General features: G+C 45.6%; 1 protein-coding gene across 7 annotated transcripts in view; it reads right to left on the bottom strand.

Moving 5' to 3' along the window:
- Positions 1-18,212, bottom strand: part of Arnt2 (aryl hydrocarbon receptor nuclear translocator 2) — a 161,807-nt gene extending 143,595 nt beyond the window's left edge. For 6 of the 7 annotated variants that reach the window (XR_015667084.1, XM_087629815.1, XM_087630044.1 and 3 more), the window contains exon 1: positions 18,097-18,156. Coding sequence is in view for 6 of the 7 variants with exons in the window: in XM_087629815.1 (XP_087485941.1) it covers positions 18,097-18,127 (31 nt within the window). In the remaining variant the exon portion in view is untranslated. 7 annotated transcript variants of the gene reach the window in all.
- Positions 18,213-21,516: the final 3,304 nt, after the last annotated feature.

Consider the following 21,516-nt stretch of genomic DNA (forward strand, 5'->3'; position numbering starts at 1 on the left):
CTGTGTTAATTTCATTTCTGCTGCTCTGGTAAAATGTCCTGAAGAGACAAAGTGGGTTCTTTCCATTTACAATTCCTGATTTCAGCCCATCGTTGTAGGGAAGTCAAGACAGGAACTTCGAACAGCTAGTCATATCACAGCTATGGTCAGAAACAAGGAGAAATGAATGTGTCCTTGCCTGCTTGCTGCTCAGTTTGACTTCATCACACAGTTTGGAACAGTGCCTAGGAATAGTGTCACTCACCGCAGGCTGGGTCTTTCCCCATCAACTGACTTAGGACAATGCCCCAGACATACCTATAGGGCACCCACATGTTGTCAGTCTTTCATTGAGGTTATTCTAATCATCATACAAACTAAATCTCAAAGCCACAAGAGCACAGCAATTACCTGAAGTATTATTTTCATAATTTCCCACTTTGCCACTGTGCTGAATTCTCTGTAATTTCTTCTTTTTTTTAATTTGTTTATTTGTCAGGGTCTCATGTATCCCAGGATACTGTAAGATGGTCTTGATTTTCCTTCTGGCTCTTGATTTCCTCAGTGCTTTCATATGCCAATGAGTGTGCCACCACACCCAGTTTTTGTGACAGTGAGAATCAAATCCAGCGTTTTGTATATGTGGGGCAACGAACTGAGCTACAGTGCTTAGCCCCCTGTAATTTCCCTCACTATACTTTCTAAATCACCAATTCTCTATTTGTCTATGTTTAACAGTAACTATTTAACACACCACTGGTTTACTGGGTTCATTTATTTTTCAATGTTACAATTTCCTTATAATCCACTCCGATTAAGTGACAATCAGCCTTGATAAAAGGCCAAAGGTTTGTTTCTAAGTTTTCTAAGCTATGAAAGACCCAAGATGGCATACATGACCCTAGGGAAGATGTTAACCTTCTCCAAACAAATGAGGAAAGATGGAATGCTCAAAGTGCCAAGAGTTAGGTGGGTTTAATTTGATGGAGAAAAACTGAAGCAATTAGGTGTGGTTTGCATTCTACTCTCTCCAGACATCCTATCGCCTGTGCAGTGCTGTTCTAGACCAATGACTAATAGGATAAAATGACCTTTAGGCTGCAGGAAATCATTTATATTAATTTTACTTTTACCCACTTAATACTGTGACCGCACCTTTCCTTGTGTTTGCCTTGGTTTGGCAGACCCTTCTGTGTTTAATTTAAATCACTTGTTTCAAGGTGCAAATACCAGTACCTAATGACTCCACTGAATTCTGTCGTTCTGTCCAATTAATAAATCTCTTTTTAAAGAACAAAATTATCTAAGTGCTTCTTTTCAAAGTCACCTTTTCCCCTCGTTGAAAATAACAGAATGAACACATGACTTCATCTCTCCTCCCCTGAACCCCATTAAACACAGGAAAGGAATTCTAATTCAAAATGCCAGTGAGCTGGCCCCAGTCCCTGGGCAGAAAGGATAAGAAGCCATAAAATAAATATAAAATGAAATCTCCCAGAAGTGATCAAGGAGTAAGGTAGGAAAAATGAGGGAAAAAATAGATGGTAACACTCAATCCAGGATTCCACATTGTAAAATTTCAAAAAAAAATAAGAAAAAGGGTTTATTTATTTTTCATTATTCAAACTAAGAGTTTAATTTTCTAGGTTGAAAGTCCCCACCTCAAGGACAAAGAGAGGATTCTAGACTGAAGAGTTCTGGTGTTTGATGAGGGGAGTCACCTTAGAGGGAAGAGAATCCAGAAAACCCCTAATCTACATTAGAATCATCTACAAGGCAACACAGAAGTTCTTTGACAATTCTCTGAAACCTGGCATTCCCAGTGCACCAACTCTCAACCCACCAACTCTTCAAGAGTAAGCGCAAAATAAAGAACCTTTGATAGGCAAAGGCCAGGGCCTTTTTAGGCACATCCACAATCCAGCAAAGTAGGAAGTGAATTGAAGGGAAAGACATAGGATCCTGGTGATTTCAAATGGATGCCAAAAAATGGTGACATCAAATAGTAGATGGACCCTGTGCCATAAGTCTAAATCCACAGAACTATGTATAGTGCCTAAATGACAACTAAAGATTCTTTAAAAAATTCCAAGAAAGACTCCCACCCTAAACTGCCAACACATCATCACACAGTAGGTCACCCACCCAAGCCCACTCCTGAAAAGGTGGCACCTCCCACAAACAGACATCCTAGATTGGCAACCTGTAGAATGAAGATTCAATTGTCCATCCATGCCAACGATAGATCATGTCCAGGGAAGTTACTCATTCCACTTTAATGTGAAAAAGAAAACTACACATAGATACCAGAATACCAACCTCGTCAATGAGTATTTTCCTTCGTTTTTAAAAATTTTTAGATTTCATTCATTTTATTTTATGTGTATAAATGAGTGTTTTGCCTGGTACCCAGGAGGTCAGAGGGGTGCATTCAATCCCTGGAGATTGGAATTATAGATGTTTAAGAAGAACACCATGTGGGTGCTAGAAACTGAATCCAGGTTCTACAAGAGCAGACAACGTTTTTAACCCGAGTGTTTTCCTTTCTATCCATCCCCTTTAGGCGTTTAATAATCTGTGGTTGGAAAGCAATCCACACACTCCCTATGCCCATGGATATTCCTTATTTCCTCTTGAGAAAGGGCAACATGCACTGCTCATCCTTGCTAAGTGTCAGGCACGGGCCTGTATACGTTTATCACGTTTGTGGTCATAACAATCCTCCAGCATGGGGATTCTTTACCAGGAAGATGGATACTGTTTTTGTCCTCTCTATTATAATACAGACATAGAAAACAAGGTCCAGAAAGATGAAGTTACTTACCTCAAGAAGCAGAAATGGAAGTCTATTCCAGAAATGGTTCTGTTATCCCCATCATATCTAGTTGATACCCCAAAAACAACAGACTATCATTTTTATTGGTATAAATATAAACACATACTCTGTATGTTGGTGATGTATAATCACATGTTTCTAAGAACTTTTTTAACCAAGAACAGAGTATGACAGGAGAACTCGAAAGATAGATCCAAAAATGGTCCATGGTATGAGATGAAAAACTGGAAGAAACTCAGGGAAATAGATGGATAGAAGGTGGGAGTGGGGTAAGGGGAGGTGTTTCAGCTCTCTGCTGCCAATCCCCTGTCATTCCAGGCTGTCCCCACACAACACTCCTCGTTAGCAACCCCACTCTCTTTCCTTTGCCTCTATGAAGGTACTCCCCCACCCACCCACCTACCCTGCAGCATCCCCCTTCTCCTGGGCATTAAGCTTCCCACAGGTCCAAGGGCCTCCCCGCTCACTGATGCCAGATAAGGCAGTCTTCTTCTACATATGTATTAGGGACCACAGCCCAGCCCATGTATACTCTTTGGTTGGTGGTTTAGTCCCTGGGAGTTCTGAGGGGTCTGATTAGTTCTACCTATAGGGTTGCAATATTCTTCAGCTCCTTCAGTCCTTCCCCTAACTCTTCCATTGGGGTCCCCGGGCTCAGTCCGATGGTTGGCTGTGAGTATCTGCATCTGTCTTAGTCAGGTACTAGCAGAGCCTCTCAGAGGACAGCCATACCAGGCTCCTGTCTGCAAGCACATCTTGGCATCAGCAATAGTGTCAGGGTTTGGTGTCTGTGGATGGGTGGATCTCAAGGTGGGGCTATCTCTGCATGGCTTTTCCTTCAATCTCTACTCCATTTTTGTACCTGCATTTGCTTTAGACCATGTCTACTGGAGGTAGTCTCTTCAGATTCTATCTGCCTACTGTTGGTATTTTGGCTAATGTCATCCCCATTGGGTCCTGGGAGCCTTGAGCATCCCTGGCGTCTGGGACTTTCTAGTAGTTCCCCAAGTTCCCCACCCCTCCACTGCTACTTATTTCTATTCGTTCTCCTGGCCCTCTGGACTTCTCTCCTGTCTCTTCCCATACATGGTCCTACTCTGCCCCCCCTTTTTCCTCCCCTTCCCCTCTCCCACCCAGGTCCCTTCCTCCCTGCCTCTCGTGATTATTTTGTTCCCCCTTCTAAGAGTGTTTGAAACATCCACACTATGACCTTCCTTCTTGTTAAGCTTCATATGGTCTTCAAGTTGTATCATGGGTATTCTGACCTTTTGGGTAATATCCACTTATCAGTGAGTACATACCATGATATGCCCTTTTGGGTCTGGGTTACCTCACTCAAGGTAATATTTTCTTGTTCCAGTTACCTACAAAGTTTATGAAGTTGTCATTTTTAATAGCTGAATACTATTCCATTGTGTAAATGTAGCACATTTTCTATATTCATTCTTTCATTGAGGGACATCTGGGTTGTTTCTAGCTTCTGGCTAGGATAAATAAGGCTGCTATGAACATAGTAGAGCACCTGTACTTCATATATGTTGGAGGGTCCTTTTGGTATATGCCCAGGAGTGGTACAGCTGAGACTTCAGCTATTTCCAATTTTCTGAGGAACCTCCAGACTGATTTCTAAAGTGGTTTTACCAGTTTGCAATCCCATCAGCAATGGAGGAGTGTTCCTCTTTCTCCACATCCTCACCAGCATCTGCTGTCACCTGATTCTACCACACCTGACTACCACAGAAGCCACTGAGCTCATGAACACAAAGTTATGAACCAAGGGAATGATCCACTGGCTAGGATCACAGCACTGGCTTAGTGGTGGTCCTTCTCTGTGTGGACCTGAAGTATGCTTGCTGGATCACTACTAGCAGCAGTAACAAATGGAAACATGTCAGAAAGGTAAATCTCATGCTAATCCCAGCCCTACTACATTGACTCAGAACCTCAGACGTGGGAACCAGCCCCCTTGGCAGTTCTGAGTGTGGTCAGGCTTAAGAATTGCTGATGTAATAACATCAGACTTCCCAGCATCTGTATGCAAAGGACTCATCTGCAATGCTGCACATCCACATGTGGATGATAAAGCTGCCCTCCAGAATGGTAAGAGTTGAAGGTAAGGGTTGTGCCATACAGTTGGGTAATCAGTGTACATCCAATACCAATACTAAAGTTAACAAAGGGCAGACCACTAACAAATGTTTATTGAATGTATGAGTAACAGAGTAGGAATAAATCTGAACAGAATATGTCCCTGTGATAACTCCTAGTGTTATTCAGAACCTAACCAAGGCAGAGGAGAGAGCCAGGTAGAGGTGGAAAGAGGAACCAAGGGGCTATAAAGATGAGTTCATGTCTAGCCTCAGCAGTCCTGGATAATTAACAGAAGATACACAGTGGGTGGCCAGAGAATATGGGGGAAATAAGAAGGAAAATGTCTTTGGTCCATGATTGTGTCCCCCATGCCAGTGCATGGACAGGGAGAAAGGAGAGGAGGGATTACTAGGAGACCACTGGACCAGCACTCTGGGGATAGCAGAGGGAAAGCCCACAGCTCCCTGCAGTGAAAGTAGACGAGTGTCTAGGGAGAGCCAGCTGGTGATTAAATGTGCCCAAAAGCCTCAGAGTGCCAAGGGAAGGCTATGCTTCCTGTGTTACCAGGGAGACCCCCCCCACCTCAGCAGAAAATCTGGTACTTTAGTTCAAAGCCCGATGTCATGTGCCACACCACCATGATGTGTTGGGAGAAACAACACAACACTGGAAAATCAGACCCTGCAGTCCTCATGATAGCTATCTGAGATATCTGTTGTTACAGGACCCAGGGCAATGCAGAACGTCAGGACAGGGAGGAAGAACCTTCATGGCAGACAAGGAGCAGGGGCTGGGAAAGAATCCAATATCCTCCGGAAGCACACACCCCAATGACCTTTCTCCAGTTGCTAAAGGCACCACCACCTCCTATTAGCACTACAGTCTGGTAGCCAAGTCTTCAACACACAGGCTTTAGCTTGTGAGAAACAACTACAGCAGGGTGTAGCTTGGTAAAAGGAAGGAGAAGAGAGAAAAGGAGAAAGAAGAGAATTAAGATGAAGTTCAAAGAACGGAAAGACTGGCAAATTTCTACAGGCAAATTATATCCCAAAATATGATTCTCAAATTTTATTTTTTTTAACTCTATATACATGGGTATTTTGTCACATGAGTATCTGTGTAGCACATGCATGCCTAGAATCCGCAGAGGCCAGAAGAGGGCATTGGATACCCTGAGACTTGAATTACAGGAAGTTGTGAGCTACCAGATGGATGGATGAAGAGAATCAAATCCGGGTCCTCTGGAGGAGCAGCCGGGTTGTTTTTAATGGATAAATCATCTCTCAAGCCCCAACATTAATTTTTTTTATGAAGCAGAGTAAAATATAAACTTGCTTTTTAAAGGAAGCAGAAAATTAAGTTTCCAAAATAAACACAAAATATGCATAAATATGGATGTGCTCCAGCACCTAAGAGTGGGACAGCAGAATAATTACTGCTTGACTGTAGATCCCACTGTTAATCAAAGAGCATTCGGGCATTGCACACACAGCTTACCTGAAATGCCTTTCAATTTGTATGTCAGGGGAGCTGGTAATTAAACACTTCAACTGCCTGCTGGCTTTACTAAAGACATGGTAATCTTGGCAGAGTTAACTTATAATTATTCTGTTCATCAAATGAAGTTGATATTTAGTTTAGGAAAGTGTTAACCCTAAAGCCCTTAGGTTAAAAACCCTGAGACCTGTATTCAGCTCTGGGTGTACTTATGGTGCTGGGCAGGAAAGGTCACCTTTCCTCACTTAGCCAGGTATAGTGCAAACTTGATATGGACAACTCAAAGACTTACTTTTAACATCAAGTACTGAAAGTAACCTCATGATATAACAGCAGTTGTATGTGAGTTATGTGATGTTCTTGCTTAATAATACTTAAAATTTGGGGTTGGGGATTTAGCTCAGTGGTCGAGCGCTTGCCTAACAAGCGCAGGGTCCTGGGTTCGGTTCCCAGCTCCGAAAAAAAGAAGAAAAAAAAATAATACTTAAAATTTGAAAAAAGATGATAGAAATAGATGATTGATAGGTAGGTAGGTAGGTAGGTAGGTAGGTAGGTAGGTAAAAGAAAGCACATTCCCATTGTAATTGTGAGGCAGAATCAATTGTGAGACATTCTTCAAAATGATCGATAGATGATAGATAGATAGATAGATAGATAGATAGATAGATAGATAGGAGAGTACAACCCCATTGTAATTGTGAGGAAGAATCAATTGAGAGACATTCCTCAGAATAACTGTTTGACAAAGAGTTTTAAGTTATAAAAGATGAAATTAAAATAAACAAAAATATTCCAGAATCAAAGTAGACACCATAACTTAATGGGTTTCCTAATCCTGGATTAAGCTCAGAATCAGAAAATAAGTTTTGTGCGATGAAGATCAACTGGCCAAACATGAAAACAGAACATAGGCAAGATAGTGCGATTAGATTAATGACAAAGTCCTCAGTGAGGCCACTGATGGGGGAGAATACCATCCTTAAGAAACACTGAAGCTTTCAGAGTTAGAAAGTATATTCTATGGAACTAGAATAAACTCATCTATAGAACTAGAAAAAAGATCATCCTGTGAGGTAACCCAAACCCAGAAAGATAAATATAGTATGTATTCTCCTATATGGGCAGATATCAGCTGTTAAGTAAATGATAAGGAAGCTACAATCCATAGACCCAGAGAGGTTAGTACAGAATAAGGGACTAAGTGGGACACTTGAGTGTCTGGGGTGGGGGATGGGAGCAGATGGGGAGAGGGTTGAGAGATGGCATGTGGGAAAAGACATATAGAATTGGCCGGCATCTGGCAGGTAGTATAGAAATCTAGTACAGTGGAAACTTCCTAAAATATATATAAAGGCAATTAAAATGAAGTTGCTAAATAGAGGGGGAGATGGAGTCCAACTGGCCATCTCTTGTCAACAAAACAAAGCTTCCAGAACCAGGAATGGGTTATAGCCAGTTGAGTTTTTGGCAGAAAGGGACCCTTGGAAATCCTCAAACTCAGGCTGTTACCAAGACAATAAATTGCTCTCCACAAACTGACAGCAAGGTCCTGATGCTGAAGACAACATCACAACTCGGTGACCGTGGAGAGGGCAAGCTGGTTCCTACATCGAGCCTTCACCTCTGCATTCTAGAGCATTCTATATAGAGCCTTCACCTCTGTGTCTTTGGTATGGGAAGGTGTTCTGCAGGCTACCAAAAGGGAAAAGTATACACCCAGACAACAACAAAACTTAGGATCTATAATCTGTCCTATCTGCAAAAATACACTATGGTAATTGTGGCACAAAGCTTGTGGGAGTAACCAACCGATGTCTGATTTGACTTAAGGCCCATTCTCTATGATGGAACCCATACCCAAGACTAGATATTCCAAAAACCTAGGGTAATAACCAACACTATCTGTCCAAAAAAAAAAAAGATAAAATGACTCCTAATGACAGTCTGCTATAGTCATAGATCAGTGCCACACTCAGCCACCATCAGAGAGGCTTCCTCTTGCAGCAGATAACAAATACAGAGACTTGCAGACAGACATGGAGAGAGAGAGAGAGAGAGAGAGAGAGAGTGACAGAGACAGAGACAGAGACAGAGACAGAGACAGAGACAGACAGACAGACCTTGGAACACCCAGTTCTAAATGAGATGTCTCCATCAAATCCATCCTCTCAGAGTTCAGTGAATGCCAAGGAAGAGGAGGTGGGAAGAGTCTAAGAGCCAGATGGGGAGGAGGACACCAGGAGAACAAGGCCCTTTAGATCAACTGAGCAAAGCTCCCATGAACTCAGAGGCTGAAGCAGCGAGCACAGGGCAGACTCCTCTTTCCTACAGCTCTCAGTTTCATGTTTATGGAACTCCTGAGTGTGTGAATGAGTAGCTCTCTGATTTTTGTGACTGCTCTTGAGGCTCTCTTCCTTCTTATGGGTTGCCTTGTCCAACACTCGTGATAATTTTTATTTTATCTGTCCTGTTTCTAATGAGTGACAGAAAGAGAGTAAATCTAGAGAGGGGAGGTGGGAAAGAAATGGAAGGAGCAGAGGGAGGAGAAACTAATTAAGACATATCGTATAGGGAAAGAACCTATTTTTAATAAAAGGGGGGCAGGGATAAGTAAGTAGTAAGTAAGTAAAGAAAATGCATCCTGCCTGCTGTTTGTTTTCAGACCATGTAGAACCCCATAAACTATCAATGCCAGCAACTGGAGGGAGAGGTGAGCATCAGGCAGAAGCTCTTTGTGCTGCCCTGATGCTTGTCTGTGGACCTCAGGAAGTGAAGTTACCCAAATCAAAATCCCTTGGAGTAGACATACTTCATAAATTAGAATTTAGGGAATTGGAAGGTTTCCTGAGTTCCTTCGTTAATCCAGTAAACATTTACTAGGTACCAACTATGTAGCAGAAATTGAAGACAAGAGAGCGGGGGTGGGGGGTGGGGGGTGGGAAAAAGAATGAAAAAGCAGGAAAGAAGGAAAAGGGGAAAGTTCTGCTTGCAAGGCAGGCGGGGTGGGTGTAGAATGAAACAACTCAGGTTTCTGGTAAACCCTCCTCTGAGCTCGAGGTCCCTCAGTCTCACGTGTGAGGCCAAACTCATGATCTCTCCCGAACCTCCAAGAACCCCTTAACACCCTATCTAGGGTGTACAGCGGGGAATGATGCTAACTCACCCAGCGGCTGACGCACGAGCTTGCTGCGCCGTGTCTCCTGGTCAGCAGTTCTTGTTGTCTATAGTAGTTTCCTCCCAAATATCTGGAGACTCCACCATCACCTTTTGCCATCATCTGGGCCAGATCTGCTAAAGGGGCCTCCAACAGATCCCCTCACCTAGTTCCCCTTGCACGGTCCTCACTCAGCTGCCACAGAGATCTTTTCACAAGGGACCTCTGGGCATCACTCACCCCTGCTGTACTCACTTCAATGGCTTCCTGATGCATTAGAAAGCAAAGACCCTCTTCTCTCACCGTACATTTTTAAAATGATGTCCTGTGCATGCAACCATTTAATAAATGGCTGACTCACCAGCCATACAGCAAAATTCAGTGAAAGCAGAAGCCATGCCTGGGTTTGCACACCACTGTGAGTACACACAGTTGGCATTCAATTAATATTTGTTTAATTAGGTGGATAGGCAATTAAAATAATTAATGTCTGGCTTGGACCAATGAATGGAGTGTGGTGCCATTAGCAGCCACAGGGGACCAAGGGGAGGAGTAAGCTGGGGAGACCCACAGACCCAGCAGAAAGCTGGAAACGCAGACCCGCCCTTGAAGACCCTGATTAGGAAAAGGCACACTCTCTGGCCACCACAGAGCTGCAGACCCCAAAGCCATTTCTTTAGCTTTCCCCCTCCACCCGCAGGAAAGAATCAGGATAATCCTCCTCTGCTCACCACTGACAAGTATCATTTGCATAAATTTGCATAAACCTGTCCCAAGGCTGCCTGCTGTAGGGAACAGCTAAGTCCACACCACATGCAACCAGGCTGTTTCATCAGCATCTTTCATGCCCCTGTTCCCCAGCACAGTGCCCTCTGCTCAGGGAAGAGGGGCTGTGTTCAGGGAGGTTGGTTGACTAGAATTGGAAGTTTTCTGGTGTGAAATGCTTTTTAAAAAGAAAAAAAAAATCAAGAGACCACAGCTGTGATCCTTGATCACATTCATTCATTTTATTCTTTGGGGGGGACTTGGAATTCATCAAGCATGTCAAATTATGGCAAACGATTCCAGACTATGCCTCATTTCAAATTGCTGATGCGATAGAATTACCAATGCCATGCTAAAAATAAGGAAAACTTCTTGCACTTCTGTTCTTTCACACTGAAATGAACTCCCCTCATGGATTTCATAGCTACCTCCAAGGCGCATCTTAAGCTGGCTGTGGTGGTACCCATCTGTAAGCCTAGCACCCAGAAGGTCCGGGCAGGAGAATTAAAAAACAAACTGGGCTACCTGGCAAAGTCCAGTCTCAGAAGAGAGGAGGGCTATCTCCTTGCTGTCCAGGTTGTCATGTTTTTTTTTTTCGACACCCTTCCTGAAAGTCAGCCCTTTGATTCACCACACACCCTGATGGAGCCTTCTGTGTCTTTTTCCAGTTGTTTATCCCCAGAGGTCAGAGCTTATCTAGCGGTAAGTGAGTCTGGATACTTTAGCATGAAGCAGGGGTCACCCTGTGCCCTAGAGCTTGCTGGACAGCACCCTGCCCTGTGTCACAGACACCAATATCACCCAGAACAAGGGAGAACGTCTCTAGTCACTGTAAATACCCTCCCTTGAGGTACAGTACATGTAAATACCTGCAACCTCTAAACTTCAGTGTCCATCTGCCTCACAAGAACGTTCAAGAAGAACGAGAGAATATATTCTGTATAACTACGAATGAAATATCGGGAGCATATATTAACTTTAGCTTGCTCGTTGTTTGCCTAAAGTGCAGAAATAAAACCATTATGTTGGTTAGCTTTGTCGAGTTCATGGGTTTAAGAAATATGTAAACTGGGCTAAAGATGGCTCTGGGGGTAAGGGCTTTTGCTGTGCAACCCTAGAGAGCTGAGTTTAATCCCTGGAAAACACAACGAGGTGGAATGAGATAACCATCTCTAGAGCTGTCCTATGATTTCCACGCCACATCATAGCGCAGGTACGCCTACATTCACAACGCGTGCACATTACATGTTCTTAACTGAATTAAAACTTACAAACGCCTAGGGCATTACTGAGGTACACATTTGGGTAGCCTGTTAGGATCTTTCCAGAGAGGAATAATTGAATAAAGAAGTGATGGCATCGTCCCATGAAGAGAAAACTCTCTGGGCAGCAACTTTCCACCCCGGCTGTCCTGCCAGATGTGATCAAATAGCCTTACACTCCCCAGTCATGCCTTCTATGCCATGATAGATTAGGCCCTCTCAAACTGTCAGCCAAAACGAATGCTTTCTGCCTACTATTTCATCAGTTGCTAATATATTCACACCTCAATCTGTTACTCAGGCAACCGTGCACCTTCCCTGGCCACCCTTCAGTCATGTGACAATTAGGGTGATTCAAATGTCTAGGCAAAAACAGGCAAGAAAATGACTCACCAGGCTGAGAGGCTCTGATGGGCAAAAGTGGATCTCAAAGCACCCCACTGAATATTTGATGTTGGAAAGAACACCCTCTCCTTTGGCCCCATGTTGCTTACCCAGGTACTAGTAAGACCAAGGAGGACCTTCCAAGAAGACTTCAGTGGAGTTGTACCAAGGGTCCTTACACTCCAAACACCAGCCTCTCTCCATCTGGCCTCCCCCCCTCCTTAAAGAATTTTAAGTTTTTGTGGGCTGCGTGACTTCTTGCCTTATTATGTAAAGTCTTAAGGAACTGGTTAGGTTAGGGATTACCCTGGTAGGCTGTGCATGCTGAAATCAAATCACCAGACATAAAAGTCCACTATAAACTACAGAGCTCAGAGTCTCATATATCCAGGGTGGGCGTTTTTTCCGAGGCAGGTAAACCACATGTGAAACTGCAAGGCAACCCCTCAGTGTCCATTCGTTGCTCACAACAGCTCACCAAGCAGAAATCAGTGCAGCAGGGGTTTGTGTGGTTACAGGGACAGGAGCACTTCCTGCCTTCCCAGGTTTCCAGTCAGACCCTTCACCCAACCACAGAATCCATTCAGTTCCAGCAGGGGTACTCAGCCATGCCTCAGAGGGAAGTTACTGCATAAATACATTACTTGGATAAATGGGTTTCCTTAGGGGAGTAGATTCACAATGAGGACAGGAAAGTGGCCAGGTGTGAAGAAAGGAGGGAGTACAAAGAAAAGAGGAGCAATTCATCACTCCAAGAGAGGCCCAGACGCAGAAGCAGCCATCTTGCTAGCAGTATCTTAATAATAAATGGGAAATGCCATTTATCCTTGAAACATGAAGTCCCATTTGGTACCAGTCTTCCAGCCTGACAAGCCTTAGTGCCCTCCAAGGAAGAACACACAGCTCTGGTAACCTTATGGCCTTGTCACACAGCATACTCTTCTAGCAGTTCTAAACTGTCAGTCCTTGCTTATATCCCACTCTACCACAGGCTTTAGACCATATATACGCATGGGAATGAACGAATCCATGATTCTGGGGAAGATGAAGAAACCATGTCCCTTTCACTTTGCACCACATTACATCTCACTAAAGACGTAACAAAGCAGTGACCAGAAGTACTGCTTGGGAATTAAGCATTCAGCCCAAATAGTCTGTGGTGGGACCCCTACTGCCCTGCGAAGCACCTCTGGGTCCTTGTGCTAGTTTGCCTTAAGTCTCTTAAGTCTTCAGCCCAAATATCTAGGCCTCTCTGACAACTCCAGTGATCTTCTCAACTCAAATGTCTCATCCTGAATTCTCCAGGATGGCCCATTGGCTACTTGCACCTCGCTTCTCCTCAGCACCTCAATCCTCCCAGCACCTAGGGCAGAAGCCTGGGCCTTACCTTTCCCTTAGCCCCCAACACTTTACTTAAAGTCATGATGACTCTGCCCCAAGGAGGACATGCCCTCATCAACTGCAAGGAAGGACAAGGATGTAAGTAGGGTCCTGGAGTTGCTTGGAGTTGTACAGGACAATGCCCCTGCTGCGGGCATACGTATCTGTTATCCCAGTCTGCACCTCTTACAGAAGACTTCAACCTGATCTCCCACAGTATCCAAGATTGAATGCCTGAATTTGTAGACTAAGGTACTGGGTATCATACTTCTCTGCTCAATGCCCTTCAAAAGCTCTGTGCTATCTCAGAATCTAATGGGACCCTGAACCCAAGATCTGTGGCCTTCTGTGAGCCTGCCTCTTCACCCTTCTCCACTCTCATGCGACCCCATCCTTGTTCACCACTGCTTGGCAACACTGCCCTTTCTGATTGTTCAATCTACCAAGTTCTTCCTCACCACCGTGTCTGTGCAGGCGCCTCTCCATGTCAGGATAGGAGGGTGAGAGTTCTTCAGGCTTTTCGTTATCCACAGCCTCATTTATAGGTCACTTCCTCATACAGACCTTCACTGCCCTCACAATGCTCTGGCCAACCCTTCCATCTAAGTCAGGTCTGTGAGTTGCTTATCTCAGGGTATTATTTCTTCATCACATTGACACACTTTACCAGAACAGCTATCTTGTGTTCTAACTTTACCTGAGGTAGGACGGTTTGCAAGCACAGCATGCACTGTCAAAAGATCTAAGTCCACTGCGTATTCTCCTGTGCCCAGCGCTGAGGAGACATTGGTTTAGGAGTCCACATACATTTACAAACACATCTACGCCCACCCTCTGTCATCAGTTCATATGGCCCTTCTGAAATTTTCTGTAAGTCAGTGTGTCCCTCTTCAAGGCCTGGTATCTGGGGAAAATAACTATTATTATTCTTTTTTTTTTCTTGTGTGTGTGTGTGTGTGTGTGTGTGTGTGTGTGTTTGTGTGAGTGTGTGTTGTATGTTCACGTGCATATCCATTCATGTGCGCTGAGGTTAGAAGAGGATTTCAAGCACCCTGTTCTATCACTCTATAACCTATTCTCTTGAGGCAGAATCTCTCACTAAACCTGAAGCTCAGTTGACAGCCAGCAAGCCCCAGAAATATCCCTGCTTGTCCCCTTCTTAACCTCCCACCAACATGATTTTTGCATGTGTGCATTTTTGAACTTAGATGTTCATGTCTGCACATCAAACACTCCCTTACCTTGAGCCACCTTCCTAACCCTATTATTTCGCCTATGAAAAAATAAAGTTAGTCAATTTAAATGCCTCCTCTCTGAGACTATGGACTCTAGGGTCAAGGGACATTCTTGCTCATCTTCTCATTACTGTGTCCTCAAAAAGGTTTGACAAACAAAAGGTATTCAATAGAATTCGGAACTGTTCTAAACACCTTCTCATCTACTGTAGCCTGTCCAGACAACCTTCCCATTCTCTATCATCAATAACCAAAAGACCAGAAACTAGAGCAGAATATTATACCTAACTGGGGGGGTGGGGTTGGGAATGGAATTCCAAATCTATTTAAAACATACCTTCCAATTCCATTAACATGGGCAAGCTTATTAGTCCCCTTTCTTGCTTTGATAAAATGAACTTTTAAAAGATGCAGTCCGTTATGGTGGGGAAGCTATGGGTCAGGAGCTTGCAGTGGCTGGTCATGCTGCATCTGCAGTCAGGAAGCAGAGGAAGATGAATGCTGGGACTCAGCTCGCTCTTCCTTTTTACTCAGTTCAGGACCCCTGCCGCCCACAGGATGGCACTGCCCACCTCCAGAGTGTGTCTTCTCTCCTCAGCTAAGCCTTCTTAGATACATCTTCACAAACAGGCTCCGAGGTGTGTCTCCTAGGTGGTTCTAACTTCGTCAAGAAGAGAGATTAATCATCCCAGGTCTCATTAGGTACTCTGAAAAACTCACTTCAGAGAATGCGTAATGCCAAAGACTGATCTGAGCGAGCATGGCCCTGACTCCTGAAGTTACAAAGGAACCACGATACTAGCTCCTTTCAGACTGCTCAGTTGCATATGGCTAATTCAAACCTAAGCAACTTCATAAAAATCACAAATGTTCAAATACCATCTAACATAGTAGAAGAACACCTCCCCCCAACACACAGCCCTAAAACTCCTTTCTTTATTCCAGAGGATGAATACATCATCCCTGTTAAGAAACAACAGAGAAAATTCAGCCAATACAACAGCAAGGGGCCAGTGTGAGGCCTTGGAAATTGTGAGATGTCAAGAACTATGGAAATATCTGAGAGCCATCCCCTTCCTCCAAAGACCTCTGTTCTCACAGGGTAACAGGTAGGATGCTAATCTGAATCTCAAGCAGAAGGCCTAGAAGAACCAGAGTATGGGTTTGAAGCAATGGAGTGACAGGTGAAAAGACACAGCTTCATCCACCATTACTGAGCTCCCAGGATGCTATACTCTGCCACATCACAGTGCCTTTGTAAATAAGTATTCAGCGGAGTGCATTGGTCAGCTGGTTGGTGTGGGAGGAGACCAAGGTATTCTGGGTACATATCAGCTGCAGAAACGAATCACGCTGCCTCTCAGTCCATCTAGCTGTGTTTATCAAGCTCTTATTCTGTGCAAAGCAAAAATCTAAGGGGAGGGTGGAGGTAGGAAGAAAAACCCACAGAGCTCTCATATGACTTCTGCTCATGGGAGTGAGAAGTTATCCCAGTGCAGATTCCTCACACAATCTGAAATATCTCTCTTTGGCTCACATGCTTAGCCCTATTCCTTGAGACCAGCCTTCCTGCACCAAAGAAGCTGAACGCTCACACGGAACAAAACTAAGACAGCCCACCCAAAAGCCATCATAGAGGACCAGTTAAAAAAAATTGAGAGCGGATGATACGATAGTTAATCACTGCAAGAAATTTTCCTTGAGAGAGCCTCACAGTGCTCAGGATCTCTGGTACTTCTGTCTGTCGCCTGAGAAAAGGTCTGGATATCGCAATGTATTAAGTTGGCCGACAGCACTCCTTCCAAGTCCCAGGGTCTGTATAGCATAGAGAACAATGTAATGGACATAGTTCCCAACAGTGATGTAATGGTAGCTGAGTTATATAAGAGTTTATGCTTAACCCCAATAGATTCTGGACTCAACCACCCTCATTATTTTTCTGCGCTTTTCCTAATCTCATTACAGCTAAACGTATTAATTTTCTATTGATTTCTAAGTATCAGAATCGGTTGAAAGTACTTCAGTGGTAAACAAAAATGACACAGCTGTGTTTCCACGCCAGTCATCTACCCACTCGGCGTTTCAGACAGACTCCATGTCTGCTCTTCTAGGACTGCCTGTTTCAGTTAATGAGCCTCCTTCCTTGGGATTAGAAAGTTTCATCACCTCCTTGTCCCCTTAGGCACCTGCCTCTTGTCTATTCTGGCTTTCTTCATTTGCCTATACCCCAAATCTAATGAAGGCCAGATCCCATACTTTGCCTCCTGGTATTTTTCTTCTTCTCTGTTCAAGCCACTACAGCTAAGTCTGACCTCCTGCACCTGCCTCTTCTCAATGCAGTCCCTACTTCTAGTGTTACTGTATTCTGTATTACTTCAGGAAAGCAGTGACCATGTGGCTCCTCTGTTCAGTACCACTTAAGACCCTCTCTTACTGTGGGAAGAGGAAGCCACAGTTCATGTCTTCCAAGGCCTTTTGAACCTGTCTACATCCTTGCAACTCAATGCCAGATCCCTGTGTTCCTTCTCACACCTCACTCACGGGTCTCCAGTGCATGCTTAGGGCATGTCCATCATGACTCCATGACTTATGCCTGCAATGCCTCTCTGCCTGTACATCTACATTTTCAAACCGTATCTTCGGCAAGTTCTGGCTAAAGTGTCCAGTGTCCCCCAACCTACCCTGACCAACACTGACGGAGGGGATCTTCCACTCATAACTTTGAAGACATTCTACTTTCATAAACACTCTGGTAGTTCAACCCACTTGCTCTGGGTCCGCACCCCAACACAAGACCTCTTCCACTGAGCTTTCCTGGGCTCTGAGCTATTTGACTGTCCCTGCCTTAATCTACAGCGACCTATGATTCTCCAGAACCACAGCATACAGCACAAAACCTAAAACTTGGGAGCGGGAAAGCAGTCACATGTCTATCCTCTCAGCTTTGCATGATACCACAGGGAACTTTGCCAACCACAATAGGGCTCCTCCGCCACATTTCAACAGGAGCCTAACACTCCCACTCATTCCTGAACTCCATCCCTTTTTTTTCTAATCTGCCAGCATAAGCCCAAGGGCCACAGGCTGTACCTTCGTAGACATCAGAAAATCGGAGAGGGACAGGGCTGCTTCAGGCCATTATTACCAATTAGGCTTTTCCTGTCCAGAAAAGACTGGGATATACAGCGGCCAGGTGTAAACCCCGCCAAAGACCAGCGCAGGGGAGGCGGGGCCGATAGCCGAAATTGTCCCAGGAGTTCTGCCCTGTTGAATCCCGGCTCCAAACTTTTCTCTCGCTCAGCGCGACACCTGGCATCCACTGGCCCCTGTGGCTCTGGAGCCCGCGGGCGAGCATCGACTCACACGCAGCAGCGGCGAGCGCCGTCAGGACCAGGTGGAGCACCATTCGTGAATGAGGATGCCACGGCCGGTGCTGATGCTGCCGGGCAGCGGCCGCTCCCCACCCCCGGGCTGCGCGGCTCGGGCTCCGCCAGAGGCTCGGCGGCTACTCACCCGGAGGGTTGACGGCGGCCGGGGTTGCCATCTTGCCGGGAAGGGACCGGAGCGCCGGGCGGGGGCGGGGCGGGGGCGGGGACCGGGACCCGGCGCGGGCCAGCGCCGCCGCGGCCGCGCCACACAAAGGAAGGTGCGGGCGGTGCTCCCCGCGCTCCCGCGCTCTGAGAGCGCCCCGCGCTCCTGCCCGCGCTGCTCCCCGCGCCCCGCGCGCTCCCCGTTCCTCTGCGCGCACCCGCGCTCCTCCCTTCCCGGGCCTCCTCCGGGTTCAGCCTTTGTGGTGCGGCTGGGGTGCCGAGCCCGCGGCTCCCGGGTCCGAGCCGTAGCACCGCGAGACTTGGGGCAGCGGGCAGCGGGCAGCGGGACCCTCCTCGGGCCCGCGCAGGTGCCCAGGCTAGAGGCCTCTGTGCACTCCCTATCCGCCCTAGTAGGGTCCCCAGGTATCAGGGACACATCGCCGAGGGGCGCTGTACCCTCGCGGAGGAGCGGGTGAGCAAGCGACCCATTTGGATGCAGAGGACAACCGGCCTCAGAAACAAAGGCGTCCCAGTACAGCCACTTAGCATGCCAAGGCCGCGCCACTGAGCTCCCGGGCACGCCGGCTAAGGCTGTAGAAGAGGGCCTGAGGGAAGGCACCCAGAAATGCCCAAGGCCACCGTCCCTCCAAGGCACTCGCACACAGCTCCAGCGCGGAGCTTGGTTTAGGAATAGAGAAAAGCCAGGGAGGATTTGGGGACAGTGTCTAGCGCTGCCTTCCTGAGGACATGGCCACTATCAGCATTTATTACTGAGTCCTCTCGAGGGCCTAATTCACACCTCCAAAATGGGGTCTTAAGAAGATTTCTAATGCTTTCATCTGAGAATGCAGGTAAAATAAGAGCACAGGGAACTTGAAGAGAGGTTTTCTGGGATTCCTAGAGGGGGATGTTCTACAGTAGAAGCCCTGATTAGGTGAGATTGGAAGGCTGGTCACACCCCAGGGCAGAATTGAAGGCAGTATAACACTGATAACATCTGCAAAAGATACCACACTATTTCCAAAGATGCATGAGATAGGATAGGGAAATGAAGCTTGGGATATGTTTTTAAACCAACATTGTCTTTGGAGAAGCATTTGTCTCTACTGCCCTAATATTATATCAGTTGGACAAATGCTGAAAATTCTGAATGCCCATCACAGACCTGGGTGTTGAACATACAGGAGTGTCCTCCTGCCTGACTTCTAGGGAGGAAGGACACAAGAGACCTCCAGAGTGGGGTCAGCTGCTCTTTGTAGCCTAAACAGAACTCCTGAAATTTGATCATAGCTGAGCAAAGGGGACATAAAGGAGGTAACATTGAAAGTCACTTTTGAAGAAATGAATAGAATACAGGGAATGATTAGAAAGGTAAGACATTTCAAAGGAATAAAAATACACACTGTGCATTTGCTTAACAGGGGGGCCAGGTCCAGATAGAAGCGAGGAGAGATAGCAGTCGGAGTCTGAAACCTCAGCAGGTATCTAAGTAGAAGGGCCCTGATGTTCGCAGCCACAAAACAAGCGAGGCTCTGCCTCTCTTTTATATTCCCCCAAATACAACACTCTCAAATATCCATTGATAGTTAATCAATGCATAATATATATGCCTGTTTGAGATGGGGGCTCTCATTACAGAGGTTAGGCCAGCCTTGAACTTGTAAACTCCTCCTGCCTTTGCTTCCTGAGTGCTTAGATAGAAGTGCCCGGCACCACACCCAATCTCTGAAGTTTCTGAAGGGAAGGAAATACAGAGTCATTCGCTGTCCCATCACTCATGCCATCCAGATATTTCCAGTAGAGTCTTTTCTTGGCTCTGTCCATAGGTAGTTCTGGCCCATGGGCACCATGCACAGTCTTATTGCCGAGCTCTCCTCTTCTAACTTTCCACGCCCTTCAAAAGGCTTCCTTCCTTAACGGATGCATAGCAGTCTAGTAACCAAGTCAATCATAATGTGGCTCACTTGTCCCCAAATAAGTACCTACTAGTCTCCCTAAAAATAATGTGTGTGTGTGTGTGTGTGTGTGTGTGTGTGTGTGTGTGTGTGTGTGTGTTATACACAAATGAGCAGGCATGCTTGGCTGTCTGCAAGATCTTTGTTACTATGCTCTTATCCTGAAACCATTTTCTGAACATTACTCTGTAAATACTGTGTGTGTGTGTGTGTGTGTGTGTGTGTGTGTGTGTGTGTGTGTGTGTGCCAGTGTTCACTGCAATAAGAGATATCGAGAGAGCAAGAGAGCAATGGCTGGAAGACCAAGCACTTTGTTTAGTCTGGTGCCTGTCTTATGCTGTGGTTTGGGGTTTGAATTTCCTAAGGAAGGAGACATTTCACCCTCCTTTCCATGGACCCCCTGAGGTAGAAAGCGCCAGTGGCAACAGTTAACTTTCCAGAGAGGAAATAAGCTTAGAGGAGAGATGTGAACTTATTAAGGTTGGACACATCCATGGTGAGATGAGATTTGATGCTGAGTCACCTCTAGCACAAAGATTTGGTAGCTGGGCAGGGGAGGGAGGACCAATGAGGAGAAGAGGAGGAAGAGGGGACCAGGCTCACGTTAGCCTTCTTTGTTTCTCAGAATTAAGTAGGTTCAATGCCCAGAAACATTGATTGTAGATGAAAGCACCCCTCTTAAGTAAACAGTCTGAAATGGAGCGGTTAGTCATTGCTGAGCACAGAGTGGTGGCGTTTATACAATACAATGGTCCTGGACTAATTAAGAGAGTTAGCCGATTGTGACCAGCAGTTCCGCTCAACCTTAACCCAGAACTCTCAAATGCCGAAGGAGGCACTAAACGTGAGGCTGAGATTTACTTTTTTTTTTAAATGTGTACCCGTAGCACATAATTGTGAGATATAGGCTTCCAGAAATAGCCAGCAGGGCCTCATAGTGCTCATAAACACCCAAATCCCAGCGCCTTTATGTCTTTTTTAACTTGAGAAGAGGAAGCCGTAACACTGATTCTGCTTTATATCCTGAGTCCTGGCTCCAGAGACATAAGACTTCTGTAAGATATAAAATGACTTGAGGGGCGTTTGTTTTCTTCCAACTTCACCTGAGGGTCAGCAAGAGACTGGGAGAAGGAGCATGGTTCAGAATGGAAAGGGGAGGTTGAAGGATAACAGCAGGCCACCATGAATCCAACCTCAGGCTTGGGAACTTCTGTAGGACCGTAGGGAAGCCACTGCTCTGTGGATGCATCTGCCATTGGTTGACTGGTTAGAACTTCTGTGACTGGGGAGATATAACATACCAGATAGAAAACCAACATGCTATGGCTATCAGGTAAAACCTTTGGAATACATTCTTAGAAAGAAATTAGCTCTCACCAACTCCAAAGCCAGGAATGTCATCAGATTCTATATGGCGGATCATGCCTGCAATCTCAGCCTTAAAAGGT

This window comes from Rattus norvegicus, chromosome 1 (genome assembly GCF_021556685.1).
Source record: "Rattus norvegicus strain SHRSP/BbbUtx chromosome 1, alternate assembly SHRSP_T2T, whole genome shotgun sequence".
Lineage (NCBI taxonomy): Eukaryota > Metazoa > Chordata > Mammalia > Rodentia > Muridae > Rattus > Rattus norvegicus.